The sequence below is a fragment of the Triticum aestivum genome, chromosome 7A, assembly GCF_018294505.1.
Source record: "Triticum aestivum cultivar Chinese Spring chromosome 7A, IWGSC CS RefSeq v2.1, whole genome shotgun sequence".
Classification (NCBI taxonomy): Eukaryota; Viridiplantae; Streptophyta; class Magnoliopsida; order Poales; family Poaceae; genus Triticum; species Triticum aestivum.
In genome coordinates, this window is record NC_057812.1 from 720,977,179 (window position 1) to 720,991,287 (window position 14,109).

General features: G+C 44.6%; 2 protein-coding genes and 1 long non-coding RNA gene across 3 annotated transcripts; 1 reads left to right on the forward strand and 2 right to left on the reverse strand.

The window, feature by feature from the left end:
- Window positions 1-3,433: 3,433 nt before the first annotated feature.
- Window positions 3,434-4,743, reverse strand: LOC123147058 (BURP domain-containing protein 11). Its single transcript, XM_044566307.1, has 2 exons — window positions 4,420-4,743; window positions 3,434-4,329 (listed from the first exon to the last, which is right to left on the reverse strand). The coding sequence occupies exons 1-2, from the start codon at window positions 4,685-4,687 to the stop codon at window positions 3,572-3,574; spliced, it is 1,026 nt and encodes a 341-aa protein (XP_044422242.1). The 5' UTR covers window positions 4,688-4,743; the 3' UTR covers window positions 3,434-3,571.
- Window positions 4,744-5,062: 319 nt separating this feature from the next.
- On the forward strand, window positions 5,063-6,114 carry LOC123149693 (uncharacterized). Its single transcript, XR_006474812.1, has 3 exons — window positions 5,063-5,334; window positions 5,471-5,657; window positions 5,805-6,114. It is a non-coding gene; the product is annotated as an uncharacterized lncRNA (long non-coding RNA).
- A 3,132-nt stretch (window positions 6,115-9,246) lies between these two features.
- LOC123149692 (uncharacterized) lies at window positions 9,247-12,420 on the reverse strand. Its single transcript, XM_044569400.1, has 4 exons — window positions 12,285-12,420; window positions 11,982-12,135; window positions 10,233-11,393; window positions 9,247-10,142 (listed from the first exon to the last, which is right to left on the reverse strand). The coding sequence occupies exons 1-4, from the start codon at window positions 12,318-12,320 to the stop codon at window positions 9,385-9,387; spliced, it is 2,109 nt and encodes a 702-aa protein (XP_044425335.1). The 5' UTR covers window positions 12,321-12,420; the 3' UTR covers window positions 9,247-9,384.
- Between the last annotated feature and the right edge of the window lie 1,689 nt (window positions 12,421-14,109).

Here is a 14,109-nt window from a genome sequence, read left to right on the forward strand (position 1 = left end):
TTGAAAACGTTTGCCTTTCCTGAATATACTTTATAACAGTTTTGCTAAAGCACATCTAGATATGCCCTAAATATTGTACATCTAATTCTATGTTACTGATTTCACGCGAATATTTCGTGTGATTGTTTTTAAAATTGTAAAAAATATCATGAGTATTTTTAGAATCCATAAGAGTGTAACTAAAGGTTTTAAAAAGTCATGATATTTTTTGAATCTGTCAACATTGTGTGAATCAAGATTTTCTTTAAATCTACCAAAAAATAATTATACCTAGTAGGTTTTTTGACCCAGGATTTGCCTACTTTTCTGAACGGTCACGCGAGTGCATAAAAAGTTACAGTTTGCTAAAGCACATCTAGATGTGCCATAAGTATTGCACATCTAAGTCATATGTCATTCATCTTATATTGAGATTCGTGTGAATATTTTATTTCTCTTTTTTCTTTTCCTTTTTATGCTTGATTCATTCATTTAGATGTGCAATAATTAGAGCACATCTAGATATGCTCTAGACACACCCAAAAAGTTAATTTGATTGGGTGAGCCAGACGTAAAACGCTCCGTCGCCGGTAGCTTACCAGCCTTTACATAATTTTCTCTTAAACGTTCTGCATCGCTGCAGCAATTTTTACTTTTTGAGAAACCTGCATCGCGGCAGCTATATCTCGCTATAGCGAGCTCCCTTGGTCTGAATTTTTTTTCCTGCCCGTTACAGCACAGGGCCGGCCCATTTTCGTCCATCTCCGGAACTATATCACTGGACGTGTTCGCTTCGCTCGCTTGACGCGGAGTTTCTGTTCCCGTGCTCATCTGCACCCGCGTTCAGAAAAAAATCAAAATAAATAGAAGAAAAATTCAAATAAATTCAATTTTTTTTGCGTGATAAATAATTTGATGCGTGAGGTCCGCTCCAAATTTCATCTCATTTGGACATCTGATCGGCTGTCGGAAAAAAACAATTTCAGGGTCTATAAAAGAGTTTATTGTTCACGCACTGTTCTGACCTGATTTTTCTTTTTTGCCGAGAGCTGCTCAGATGTCCAAATGAGTTGAAGTTTGGAGCGTACCTCACACATCAAATTATCTACCACACAAAACAGACTGGATTTTCTGAATTCTTTTAGTATTTGTTTTGAGTTTTTTCCGAGCGGGAGCAGATGAGCCTGGGCACCGAGTTGGATTTCTGTCGCTCTCTTCGCTATTTTTTTGTCTATTTCTTTGTTTCTTTCTCGTTCATTCTTAGGATTTCCTTTTTCATTTTCATTTTCATTTTTTCTTCAGTTCTCTTTGTTTGTTTTCGGTTTTCAGTGAATTTTATGGGTTTTTATATTTCTTTTTATTCGTTCCTTTGATTATCTTTGATTATTTATCTCTCTTCATTTTTTTAATTGTGTTCAATGGTATCCTTTGGCTTTTTTAAAGAAAGGTCTACCCTTTTTTCCAGATCAAATGTACATTTTTAATACATAAAAACAGTTTTTATGCATGTTTAAAAAATTTAAATACTTGAGTAATATTTTCTTAAATATATATTATGCTGTTTATTTTTTTCATACACCTTGTACATTTTTTGTATTTTAAGATATATTTTTTATGTCAAAAAATTTCATGTACATCAAGACTTTTTTATATATTGTTTAATAAATTTTAAATGCATGGTTAACATATGTAAATACAATGACTAACACGGGCGTGGCCGGGTGTTTGGGCCCGCCGGCGTGCGCCTCCGATTCCTTAGCCTCGGCCGGAGAGCATGTGTGGCCATCCGTGCTTGGTGGCTTGCACGGCGGGCACTCCTCGTTTCAGTAGCGTCCGTGCCGCACACCATGCCGCCGTTTAACTCTAGCTTGGAGCCGGATCCCGCGGGACGACGCACCACCAAATGGGTTGCGCAGGCATCGTAGTGTTCGGGCACCCGACGGTCTGCACTGCCTCCGGCAAGTCAGGGGTACATCGCCTCCCACAATGAGTCCTGACAAATACAATCACCATTTTCGCGAACACAATGGATTCCCACCAGAAGGAATGCATCCGCGGTCGCGCACAATCCTCCCGGGAGCGATGGAGAGTGGCACGGACCGCCCTACCCTCCTTGTGACAGCAAGGGACAAGTTCAGAGTCAAATCCACTACCTGCCATGCCAGAGACGACCGGAATTCGTCGGAGAAGAGCTAGGGGCGGAGAGGAGTAAACTGCAGTGGAGTGGAATGCGGCTATGATTTCGTCCTGGGTGCAGATAGCGTTGAATGTATGTGGGGTCGGGTGGGCCGTAGTTGGTCGGATTCTACATGGCGGGCGCGTCTGGGCATCCCCATATCTACCCCACATATGGGTTGGATATATGGGTTACTGGTCAGCCCAGGTGTCCCGGCTGTGATTCGAGCAATCGGTTGGGTGGGAATTTTTCAGACACTGACCGGGCAAGCCGCTAGTCCGTTGAGGCGGATATTGGTCGTCGAGTTGTAGATGCTCTTGTTAGATCTTTCTCCCTAATCATTTTCAATCTGAATACTTCCGCCTAAACAATTTACGGTATGTTTTCATTCTCATCCCAAACTTTTTTTTCATAAAATCTTTGCTCTACAGGCTTAGCATTGCCATGTTTAGGTTTTGCAAGGTCTTGATCGAAAGTTTTAGATGAGCATGGATTTCAGGATGTTTCTAGTGGAGTTTAGTCATATGGTTAACTTAGGTTCACTTGTGTATCAATCTATGGGACTGGAAAAAAATTTAGATGTTTACGAGGAGGTCCGCTCACATAACTCACAGTGAAGCTTCTCGTTCGTCCAATGAAGTTGCACGTATGCAACAAGTTCATTTTCAGGGACCAACTTCCTCAACCGCGCTATAGAGAAGAACTATTGACTCGACAAGAGAGGAGCATGAAACCAACCAATGGGTGTGTGTCCCCGGTGCATGTCGTGGGATTTGGTCAGTGTTTGCCTTTTGTGGATCTGCTTGGATCCGGTTTTCGTTCGTATAGTTAGATCGTCTACCCTTCTCTTCATCGACCACGGCTGTTGTTCTGGTGCACAGGTCTTTTGGTGCTTTTGCACGACGATTTTCCGATAGCCGACTACAACAAGATTTGTCTAGCTTTGGGGTGGACGATGGCGACGCGTCTTCAGCTCGTTTCATTGCTTGTAATCGTCGCTCGCCTGTCTACAGACCTGCATTTAATTTTTTACTTCTGTTGTTCTTTGTACATGACCACCCGTCAATGACACATAGATGGCCAACCGATTATGGACGCAGGTTGTTGGATGAGTGGATAATTTTCTACATCGCCTACGGTGTAATAGTGCAAGTGTAGGTTTTCCAAGTGTAAAAATATAGATTCACCAGGTTGCAACGTTTTTCCTCAAACGCTATACTCAGTCGCCTTCTTTCGTACAACCAGAATTCTATCAGACATAAGAATTTGACTAAGATCTCACGGATGGCAACACTCAATTATCTCATACCACATATCTCGATACACGTCAATCAGTCTACATCGTATTCATGCCATAGGCCATATATAGCTAACATGAGCAGATAAGTAGGTGCGGCCGGGCGTGAGCACTCCCTTCTACCGTGCGTCGGCATGCTCATCCACGGTCACCCAGATGATGCTCAGCTTAGTGAGGAAGTGGCACACTGCCACATCACCTGGCCTAACGTTGTGCAGCTCAAAGAACGAGTTCTTCGGGCTCCACAATGACGTGTCAAGGTGGCACACGGCCATGACCTCCATCGTCGTCGGAGATGCACCCTCCTCCACACTCGCCAGCGTCACCATGTACGCAGACGTAGGCCTGGACGTGTGGCAGTAGTACACTGAGTACGGGTAGGTCAGGTCATGGCAGGTCACGACCTCAGATGATGAACCGGAGAGCTTCCGTGCAGCCGTCACGTTGTACCTCCCCCTAAGCGCCGGTGTCCCCGGGCCATCCATGGGCAGATCCACGGCGGAGAACGCACGGACGTTGCCCCTCCCAAGGAGGGACGCCGGCAGCTCGACGAGGGACTCCAAGGAGGTGGCGCAGCCTGCTTTCTGGCCGGGGAGCGTTCGTGGGTGCTCGCAAGTGTCCAGCGTCCACCGTATCTCTCTGGTCATCGTGAGTGACGCCGGCGCGAACATCGTGATGATGTCGGAGAGGTGTTCCGTGGAGAATGGGATGGAGTCGGCGACGTCACCGGAGAGAAGCGCCGGCATGGAGGCGGTCGGCGGGATGGTCGGAGTGATCAAGGACCCTGGCCTCAACATGTCGTGGAAGAAAAAGACATCCGCCTCTTTCTTGTTCTTGTAGCTGTGAGCGTGAACATGGTGGCTCCCCTCTCCTTTTACTGCAACAGGTACAATGGCAAAAACTCAATTGAGAGGTTGTATGTAATAAAATAATGAACTCTACTTCCTTGTAAAAAAATGATATTCACCTTGATTCAGAACGTCGGCTTGTTCATCTTTCTCTTCAACTGACCCATATGACATACTGACTTCCTTTGAATTTTCTTCGTGTGATGTGGAGCCTTCCTTTAGAATCTCCTGGCCGTCTACACCATAAGACACTGAGATTTCTTTTAAATCCCTTTCACCTTTTAACCCGTAGGATCCTGATGCTTCCTTGCGAATTTCTTGGTCCTTTGATCCATATGTTACCGATATTTCCTTTCGATTTTCATGGCCGTCTGCACCATAAGACATTGAGATTTCTTTTAACTCCTTTTCACCTTCTAACTCATACGATCCTGAGTGTTCCTTCAGAGTTTCTTGATCTTTTGATCTGTATGACACAGATATTTCCTTCAGATTTTCACGGTCATCAACACCATAAGACACTGAGATTTCTTTTAAATCCTTTTGACCTCTTATAAGACGTTTTAGAAAGTGTAGTTCAAATCTCGGCACGTTAAGAAAATTCGGTCGTTTCCATTTTTGCCCCTGCGCTCACTCACTCACCCGCACTCACCCATTCCCCTCTCGCACTCACTCGCCCACGTCGACGTCTCCCTGCCCGAATCCGGCGCGGTGGCGACGCGCCTCACTCTCCGGCGTGGTGGCGACGCTCCTCCCTCTCGCCCGCGTCGACACCTCCCTCTCGCCCACGTCGACACCTCCCTCTCGGCCGCTTCGCAGCCTCCCTTCTCCTCTTGTCGCCGCCTCTCCCTCTCCTCGCCCGCGTTGTCTAGCCAAAATTGTTTTTTTAGTGAGGTCAGGATGAGCGGGAGGAGCGCGTTCGTCCCCCGCGCCGACGTCAGCGTCGAGGAATAAGCAGGTGGAGGGCATGGCGGAGCGCCGCCGCCGCAAGCACCTCAATGACCTTCGCTCCGTCTTACTCCAAGATCTAGAAGGTAAAAAATGCAACTCTTTTTCATTTTTACCACGCCAGATGGAGCAATCTTGGGAGTAAATCAAGATGAGCGTGTCTTCTTGGTGCGAATTTGATTTTGGGCACCTGGATTGACTACATCCGCATCTGCATCCAAGGTCACACATTGCCGCCAATGGAGCAGAGCAAAAGGAGGAGGGCGACACCCAGGGAGAGGGGCGGTAGGAACACGAGCGAGCGGCTGTTTTAGATGAGGAGGAGCGGAGGCAGCGATGACATGGTGCAGGCGACCTTCCATCTGTTGCTGACCAGTGGAGGAGGAGCAGGAGGACGTCGGCGCCGTCAGTGAGCACTCCTCTCTGTAGATCTGATTGCTTGCCGCATGCTTGTTGAGTATTGCAAACTTGCTCCTCACTGATGATGATGACACAAAGATCTAACTGAATTTCTCGCATGCCTAGTCATGAATCTTGATTATGTCAATGTTCACAGGAATGTGGAGAACAATCAATTTGCAGGATCAATCCCAGAGAAGATGCTCAGCGTCCCTAAATTAGTGCAGAAGACAGGACAACCACGTAACCATTCAATTTCTGCATAAGAAAGGACAACCATTTAACCATTCTGATCCACGGTTCCTCTCCGACGACAGTGAGTTGCTGTTTGTACTCCATGTTCTTTTGCTTGTACTGCTAGTGGTTATGCTTGTGCTGCTATATCTTCTGGTGCTGCTAGATTAATATGAGTAGGAGTAGAGTACATGCAGTAGTTAGAGTGCTTGCTCAGAGTAGGATTTTTGTTAGGAGCAATTAGAGTACTCTACTGGAAGTCTGAAAGTACTCCTTGTAAGAGTAGTTTTTTTAGAAAAGGAGGATGACACCGGCCTCTGCATCTAGGAGAGTGAGGCGTATAATCCATTTCCACAAACAACTTTAAAACAATATAATCCATTTCGACAAAAAAGACTCCATGGATGCATTTCCACAAACAAGTCTCATCATAGCACTACAAGTCTCAACATACTCCACTGCATGCTCAGTCGACATCTTGTCCTAGAATCTCCATGGCATTATCATAAACTTCACGAGGGAAATGTATCATAGGCGGTAGCATTCCTTGCCTTTCCAATCTCTCCTTCCGCAAATGTGGAATTTTATACGAGTTTCCTCCTCGATAGTTCGTCACTTCAACCATGATGGTCTGAAGTGTTAGAAATATTCGGTTGAGTTTGTCGACATCATACTCATCGAACTATTCCTGCACACCTTGAATCAGTTCTTTGATAGTCGTAGGGGCTCTGCAGTCGGTCAAAGACTCAAGGGATCTGAAATATCCAAGATCAAGTGCATTCAGATCTGGAGAATTTGGAGGTTGTTGTATTATTCTAATGTCGAGACCAGTTGTAGCCACAGCTTCTGCAAACTCTGCATCACCGGGAAGAATATGTGTCTTCGCGTTGTCCTGTTGGATCAATATTGGGCCAATATCATCTGTGGGCCACACTTCTTTTATTCCCGGAACCACTTTCTCTATCATATACTGCCGCATTACGTGTCGGTTCACAGTGACGTTCTTGATTTCCATGGTCCCTCTTGCTCTATTTTCACTTCTTCTAGCAGCTGGAATCTCTTGGACGAAAGGCCAGACACCAATTTTTCCTGAGAATGTTACATTGCCTTCAGCATCATATCTGGGTCGAGCAACAGCGGTCAGGAACATTACTTTGCCAATACAGTTCTTGTTCCGAATGGTTCTGACCGGGTCATCTTCATGAGGGAGGAGGTAGTAGTTTCTGTTCATTTTTGTCATATAGAACCACTTTTCGTCAATATGCACAATGTTGTGCATACTGATGAATTTAGGTCTTGTAGCTGCTAAAGTTGTCTCATCAAGCATCGACATACAAAACTTGATTCTTTCTCTTTTATTCTTTTCTTTCAAGCTTGGCTTCAAACGATTCGAGTGCCTCCTAATCTTGTGAAGCTTGAGTTTCTGGTAGAGTGTAGTATGACTGACACCCAATGCGCGAGCAAGTGACCTGAGAGTCGGCCTTCTATTCAATGGAACTGTGGGGATTTGAGATAGGACATTATCCTTTCCTTTCCTTCCACATCTTCTTTTCTTTTGGTTGGACACATCCACCTCCTTACCAAGCTTTTTTTGTCGCTCTGCTGTCCTCCAGATTCTCTGAATAACTTGAATATCAGCTTGAAAAATTTGAGCAACATCCTTCTTGTCAGTTCTTTTGAACTTGCCACCCCTACTCATATTCAGCGTAAGCATTGCCATGTAAGCAGCATATCTCTGCTCATCTGTTAGTGACTTTCTTTGCCTTCGTATTTGCTGAACACCTACAGCAACAAAAGAAAAATAGGAAAATTAGGGAAATTGTGTTAGAATAAGAAAACTGAAAATTACTCTTATTTGAAGCACTAGGAGTAGGCATATGCAAATTTCAGCAAGTTAAATGAATTTGAGCAAGTTAAACTTGTTGTTAAACATATGTTAAGTTCTATGAACATATATTCAGTTTTCATGAACATTTTGGAGTATGTGTATAGTATGTGTAGATGAACATATATTCAGTTTTCATGAACACTTTAGAGTATGTTAAACCTGATATTTGTATAGCATCGGCTAGTGCATACTCAAAAACACCAAATCTTGTTAACAACAAGCAAAGGAATTGCTATTAAAGCACTAGGAGTAGGATGCCTATGCATATGCCAACATCCGGTGCACAACTAAAAGCAGATGTACTTCTATACAAGGAGTATGTGTATGTAGTACCTGTTGCTTATTTTTGGACATTTAATGTTTCTTCTTGGACATCTGCTACTTCTTCTTCTTGGACCATATTCACATCAGCTTCTTCTTCTCCTGAAGGTGGTGAGCAGTTCAGGTCTGGGAGCATTTTGTGCTGCTGCTGCTATGTTCCGGTACTGTTGATGTGATACTGCTTCTCCTCTTGCTACTGATCCTGTGCTGTTGCTCCACTTGCTACTGTTGTTGTGCTGGTGCTGCTCTTGCTGATAATGCTGCTAATAATGCCGCCTGCTATTGATACTGCTGATAATGCTGTTGTTGTTGCTGGTCCTCTTGATCAACTGCTCCTCTTGATCAGCTGTTGTGTTAATGATGCTCTTAATGCTTTTGTTGTCCTAATCCTGAGCTATCGATCTCTTGATGTGGAGTAATTTGAAGATCTCTTTTGTTGTCCTACTCCTGTACTCTTGATCTTGATCTGGAGCACACCTGATTCCTTGATCTGGAGTAATTTGAAGATCTCCTGATCTGGTGTTGTGCTATGATGAGAAATTATTGCTACTGTGATTTATTGCTGCTCTCGAAGCTACTCCTCTTGATCTTATACTCCACTGTCAAGCACATGGATCTTGTACTCCACTATAGTGGAATTGATTTTGATCTCGTATCTTGCTAATGTATTGCTTCTCCTTGCTCTGGGCGACGCGAGGAGTACCTGGGCGAGGAGCACCTGGGCGCGAGGATGAGGGCTAGGGCGCGAGGAGGAGGACCTGGGCGCGCGAGCAGGAGGGCCAGGGCGCGAGGAGGACCTGGGCGCGCGAGGAGGAGGGCCTGGGCGCGGCGACGGCAAGGCTGGGCGCGAGGAGGAGGACCAGGGCACGGCAACGGCCAGGCTGGGCGCGTGGAGGGGCCCGGCGGCGACAAGGCTGGGCGCAGCCAGGCGACGGGGACGAGCGGGTGACGACGGGGACCAGCTCCTGGACACAGCCAGGCGACGGCGACGGCAAGGCTGGGGGCGTGGATACGGGGACGACGCGAGGAAGAAGACGACTGGTTCGAAATTCAAAATAAGGGCATAATGGTCTATTTGCACTTTTGTCGGCTGTGTCTGAAAAGCCCTCAACGTCTTATAAATCTTTCCAGAGGGAGTAAGAATTTGACTAAGATCTCACGGATGGCAACACTCAATTATCTCATACCACATATCTCGATACACGTCAATCAGTCTACATCGTATTCATGCCATAGGCCATATATAGCTAACATGAGCAGATAAGTAGGTGCGGCCGGGCGTGAGCACTCCCTTCTACCGTGCGTCGGCATGCTCATCCACGGTCACCCAGATGATGCTCAGCTTAGTGAGGAAGTGGCACACTGCCACATCACCTGGCCTAACGTTGTGCAGCTCAAAGAACGAGTTCTTCGGGCTCCACAATGACGTGTCAAGGTGGCACACGGCCATGACCTCCATCGTCGTCGGAGATGCACCCTCCTCCACACTCGCCAGCGTCACCATGTACGCAGACGTAGGCCTGGACGTGTGGCAGTAGTACACTGAGTACGGGTAGGTCAGGTCATGGCAGGTCACGACCTCAGATGATGAACCGGAGAGCTTCCGTGCAGCCGTCACGTTGTACCTCCCCCTAAGCGCCGGTGTCCCCGGGCCATCCATGGGCAGATCCACGGCGGAGAACGCACGGACGTTGCCCCTCCCAAGGAGGGACGCCGGCAGCTCGACGAGGGACTCCAAGGAGGTGGCGCAGCCTGCTTTCTGGCCGGGGAGCGTTCGTGGGTGCTCGCAAGTGTCCAGCGTCCACCGTATCTCTCTGGTCATCGTGAGTGACGCCGGCGCGAACATCGTGATGATGTCGGAGAGGTGTTCCGTGGAGAATGGGATGGAGTCGGCGACGTCACCGGAGAGAAGCGCCGGCATGGAGGCGGTCGGCGGGATGGTCGGAGTGATCAAGGACCCTGGCCTCAACATGTCGTGGAAGAAAAAGACATCCGCCTCTTTCTTGTTCTTGTAGCTGTGAGCGTGAACATGGTGGCTCCCCTCTCCTTTTACTGCAACAGGTACAATGGCAAAAACTCAATTGAGAGGTTGTATGTAATAAAATAATGAACTCTACTTCCTTGTAAAAAAATGATATTCACCTTGATTCAGAACGTCGGCTTGTTCATCTTTCTCTTCAACTGACCCATATGACATACTGACTTCCTTTGAATTTTCTTCGTGTGATGTGGAGCCTTCCTTTAGAATCTCCTGGCCGTCTACACCATAAGACACCGAGATTTCTTTTAAATCCCTTTCACCTTTTAACCCGTAGGATCCTGATGCTTCCTTGCGAATTTCTTGGTCCTTTGATCCATATGTTACCGATATTTCCTTTCGATTTTCATGGCCGTCTGCACCATAAGACACTGAGATTTCTTTTAACTCCTTTTCACCTTCTAACTCATATGATCCTGAGTGTTCCTTCAGAGTTTCTTGATCTTTTGATCTGTATGACACAGATATTTCCTTCAGATTTTCACGGTCATCAACACCATAAGACACTGAGATTTCTTTTAAATCCTTTTGACCTTTTAACCCAGATATTCCTGATGCTTCCTTTGAAATCTTTTGGCCTTTTGATCCATATGACACAGATATTTCCTTTAGATTTCCATCTTTCCAAGGTGTGTAGGCTGCAAGGATCTTCTTTAAATTTAGTGCAACTTTCTTTAAACACTTTGTACCTTCTAACCCATATGACACTGAGATTTCCTTTACATTTTCTTCATGTGCCAATTCTTCCTTTGGAGTATCATCGCTGTTTATACCATAAGACAGAGATATTTCTTTTGAATTATTTTCACCTTCTAACCTATATGACCCTGAAACTTTTTCGTGGGCTTCTCCAACTTTTGATCCATATGACACTGATATTTCCTTAAGGTTTTCATCTTTCAGTGTTGTATATGCTGCAAGGATCTTCTTCAAATTTAATGAAACTTTCTTAAAATTGTTGTCACTCTCTGACCCATATGGCACTGATATTTCATTCAGATTTTCTTCGATTTTTGTTCTATGCGCAGCATTTTTTTCTTCCACATAATTATTAGCTTGTAACACATGTGACAATGGTTGTCTCCTCAGATCCTTACCAATTATTGGCTCATGTGTCATCATGACCTTCTTTCTACTCTCTTCACCATGAGAACCATGGGCCTCTTTTAAATCATCTTTAACCTGTGATATGATATGAACATGGTTGTCCCTGTGACCACCTTCTGAGTTGACTCTTTCATAGTTTGGTCCAATTTTTTGCTGCCCTGTAATAAACTAGATGTTACTGGGACTAATTATAACATCATCTCAAGAAAATGCGCTGAATGCACATATGTCGTATGCATGACAAATTTTAGTATGGTACCTCTGACCCCTCTTTTTACATGTGAGGTAAGAAGGTAAGAATTAATCAAGGCACTAATTCATAAGATAAACGGCTAAGATCTATTTTATACTCTTACCTCTCATGTGAAAAGAGGAGGTAAAAGGTACCATGTTAAAACTGCTCCGTATGCATATCAACAGACACGAGCCAAAACAGAAATGAAACTAACCAAACTCGTGTTTCTAGTACGCACAGACACTGATCATATATATCCATGTGATAAAAGGATACATTTACACCAAATATTCTATCTCTCAAATATTTTATTTTCCTGCATCTAGACACATTAATTCCTCCTCAACTATTATTGTCCAACCATTGCTTTGGTTTAGTTTACAGTACACAGTGTGAGCTCCAAAACACTCAAAATTACGTGTACGTTAATTATCAAAAACGTTGAAAAGAGAGAGAGAGAGAGAGAGAGAGAGAGAGAGAGAGAGAGAGAGAGAGAGAGAGAGAGAGAGACCTTTTGGTTGGGCTAACAGGTCGCTGATTGCCGGGGGAATGGGAATTCCTGGAAGCGCGGCCTCCCAATATGCCGTCTGTGTCTGCATGTTTGTCAGCGTCATCTTGGCCGCATCGGCAGAACTAGCATGCTGGTTACCTTGTCCTCCGACAATCTGCATGCAACATAACAAATAACAGTATGATTGTCATTACGCTCGACTTACAAATCCGCACTTACTACATATATAGGGACGGCCATTCGTACGTCCATGTGATGCACGCACCAAAATCAATGAGACGAGTGGTGTATGTATGCACTCACCAAAATCAATGAGACGAGTAGCAGAAACAAATCCATATTCGTGGGTTGCTATGTGTGGCAGTGCTGGTAGAAATGGTGACTCAAATCAGTTCATCGGATGCCCTATTTATAGTCCAGATGCGGTTGTTATTTGCAGAAATTATTGCTTAACAAGTACGTACATCACGTGACCTATTTATAGTCCTGATGCGGTAGCTAGTTGCACAAATTATTGCCAGACAAGTACATGAACAGATGAATTCAAAATTCATGAAAGGTACAAGCTGGCCTACAGATATGAATCAAATGTCACCGTATCAATCTGACCAGTGACCACCCAACCACTGACATAAGCTCTTATAGTTGAAAACTACACCACGCGTTTCTCGTGCTTCTTTTTTTTACTGCATGTTGCAGTCCACTGTTCCTAATGTACTATACTGGATGTTTATATAATAATTGTTTGTTAACATTTTATCGGGATAAAAAACTAGCATTTTTTGAACCAGGGTAAAACAAGCATAATTCCAGAGTCTTGAGTGGTACAAGCTGGCCCCACGGACCCGGGGGGGCAAGATATGTGGATCAAATTATCAGGAAAAAACTACACCGAACTACAAATTTTATCCAGTTCGTCTTTGGCAGGATGCCATGGCCTCGGTGCAAGTGTGTTCTCCATTCTTGAAGGTGTTGTGGTGGAAAAGGTCGACTTAGTTGTGGGTATCTTTTTTACTGGTTCTCAATTTTTTTCTATATTATGTCTTTGCATGTTGATGACTTTGACCAGGTTGGCTTGTATCAAATTCAATAATATTATGTTCACTACTAAAGAGCTAAAAAACACTGGCCCGCCAAATCATGTCATTACTGACACAACACCTATCGGAAATATGCCTCAGAAGCAATAGTAAATGTTATCATTTATTTCCGTATTCGTAATTAACCATTATATTTATGTTCTATGCAATGGTTCTCAAGTCTGCATATAAATGAGATTCCAAGGAAAAGTCATTTGCATGTGAGGAATAATAAACGCCAAATAGATCATTAGTCTTGCCTCTAAGCTTAGCTCATTTAACGTTGATGATCCTGTTTTCTTGATCATGGGCATTGTTCAAGTAACAAGGATGTCGGCAATAATGCAAACATATTGTTGGCAGAACAATAGTGTTGGATAGACTCAAATTATGGTATACCGCAAGATTCGTCGTCAACTTTGTTGTCTTAGCATAATATGTTAATGTATACTCATGTTAGACCATGAGAATATCGTAGGACTTTCATATCAGATGGTTACTATGGGTTATCAAATGTTACTCGTAATAGGATAGCTATAACATTATTTACGTTCAAGAATCAACTTTGGACTATGGGGTATCCTTAGTAGCATGGTTAGAAATTAGTTATGGTGTGTACGACAGCCTTATGTAGAAGGTCTCCGTACACTCAACAAAGTGATGTAGTGATGTTTTTTTAAAAAGGTCCAGCCGCCTCGTGGGAGCGCGATATGGGAGAATCATCGAGAGAAGTGCCCGGGGCACGGGGTACTTGGAGTGCGTCCATTTCTAGAGTCTCACGACTCTCGTCTATTCTGAGCCTTACTATGTCCTTCTGACTCCAAGCTCTCGGCCATTTGTCCTTATGAAAGGGCTTGAAAGAGGAGAGTGACCCTCCACATGAGTATATTCAAGTGAGAGTGACTGGATTAGATGCCCATGTGGGGCTTCATATAGCCAAGGGGTCCTTGACAAATGACCAGCGCTACGCTTGAAGTAAGCAGGTGGGAGGGCAGAGCTATGTAATTTTTTGTCCTTTAACCCATGTGCTCCTTATTGGACTTGGAGGA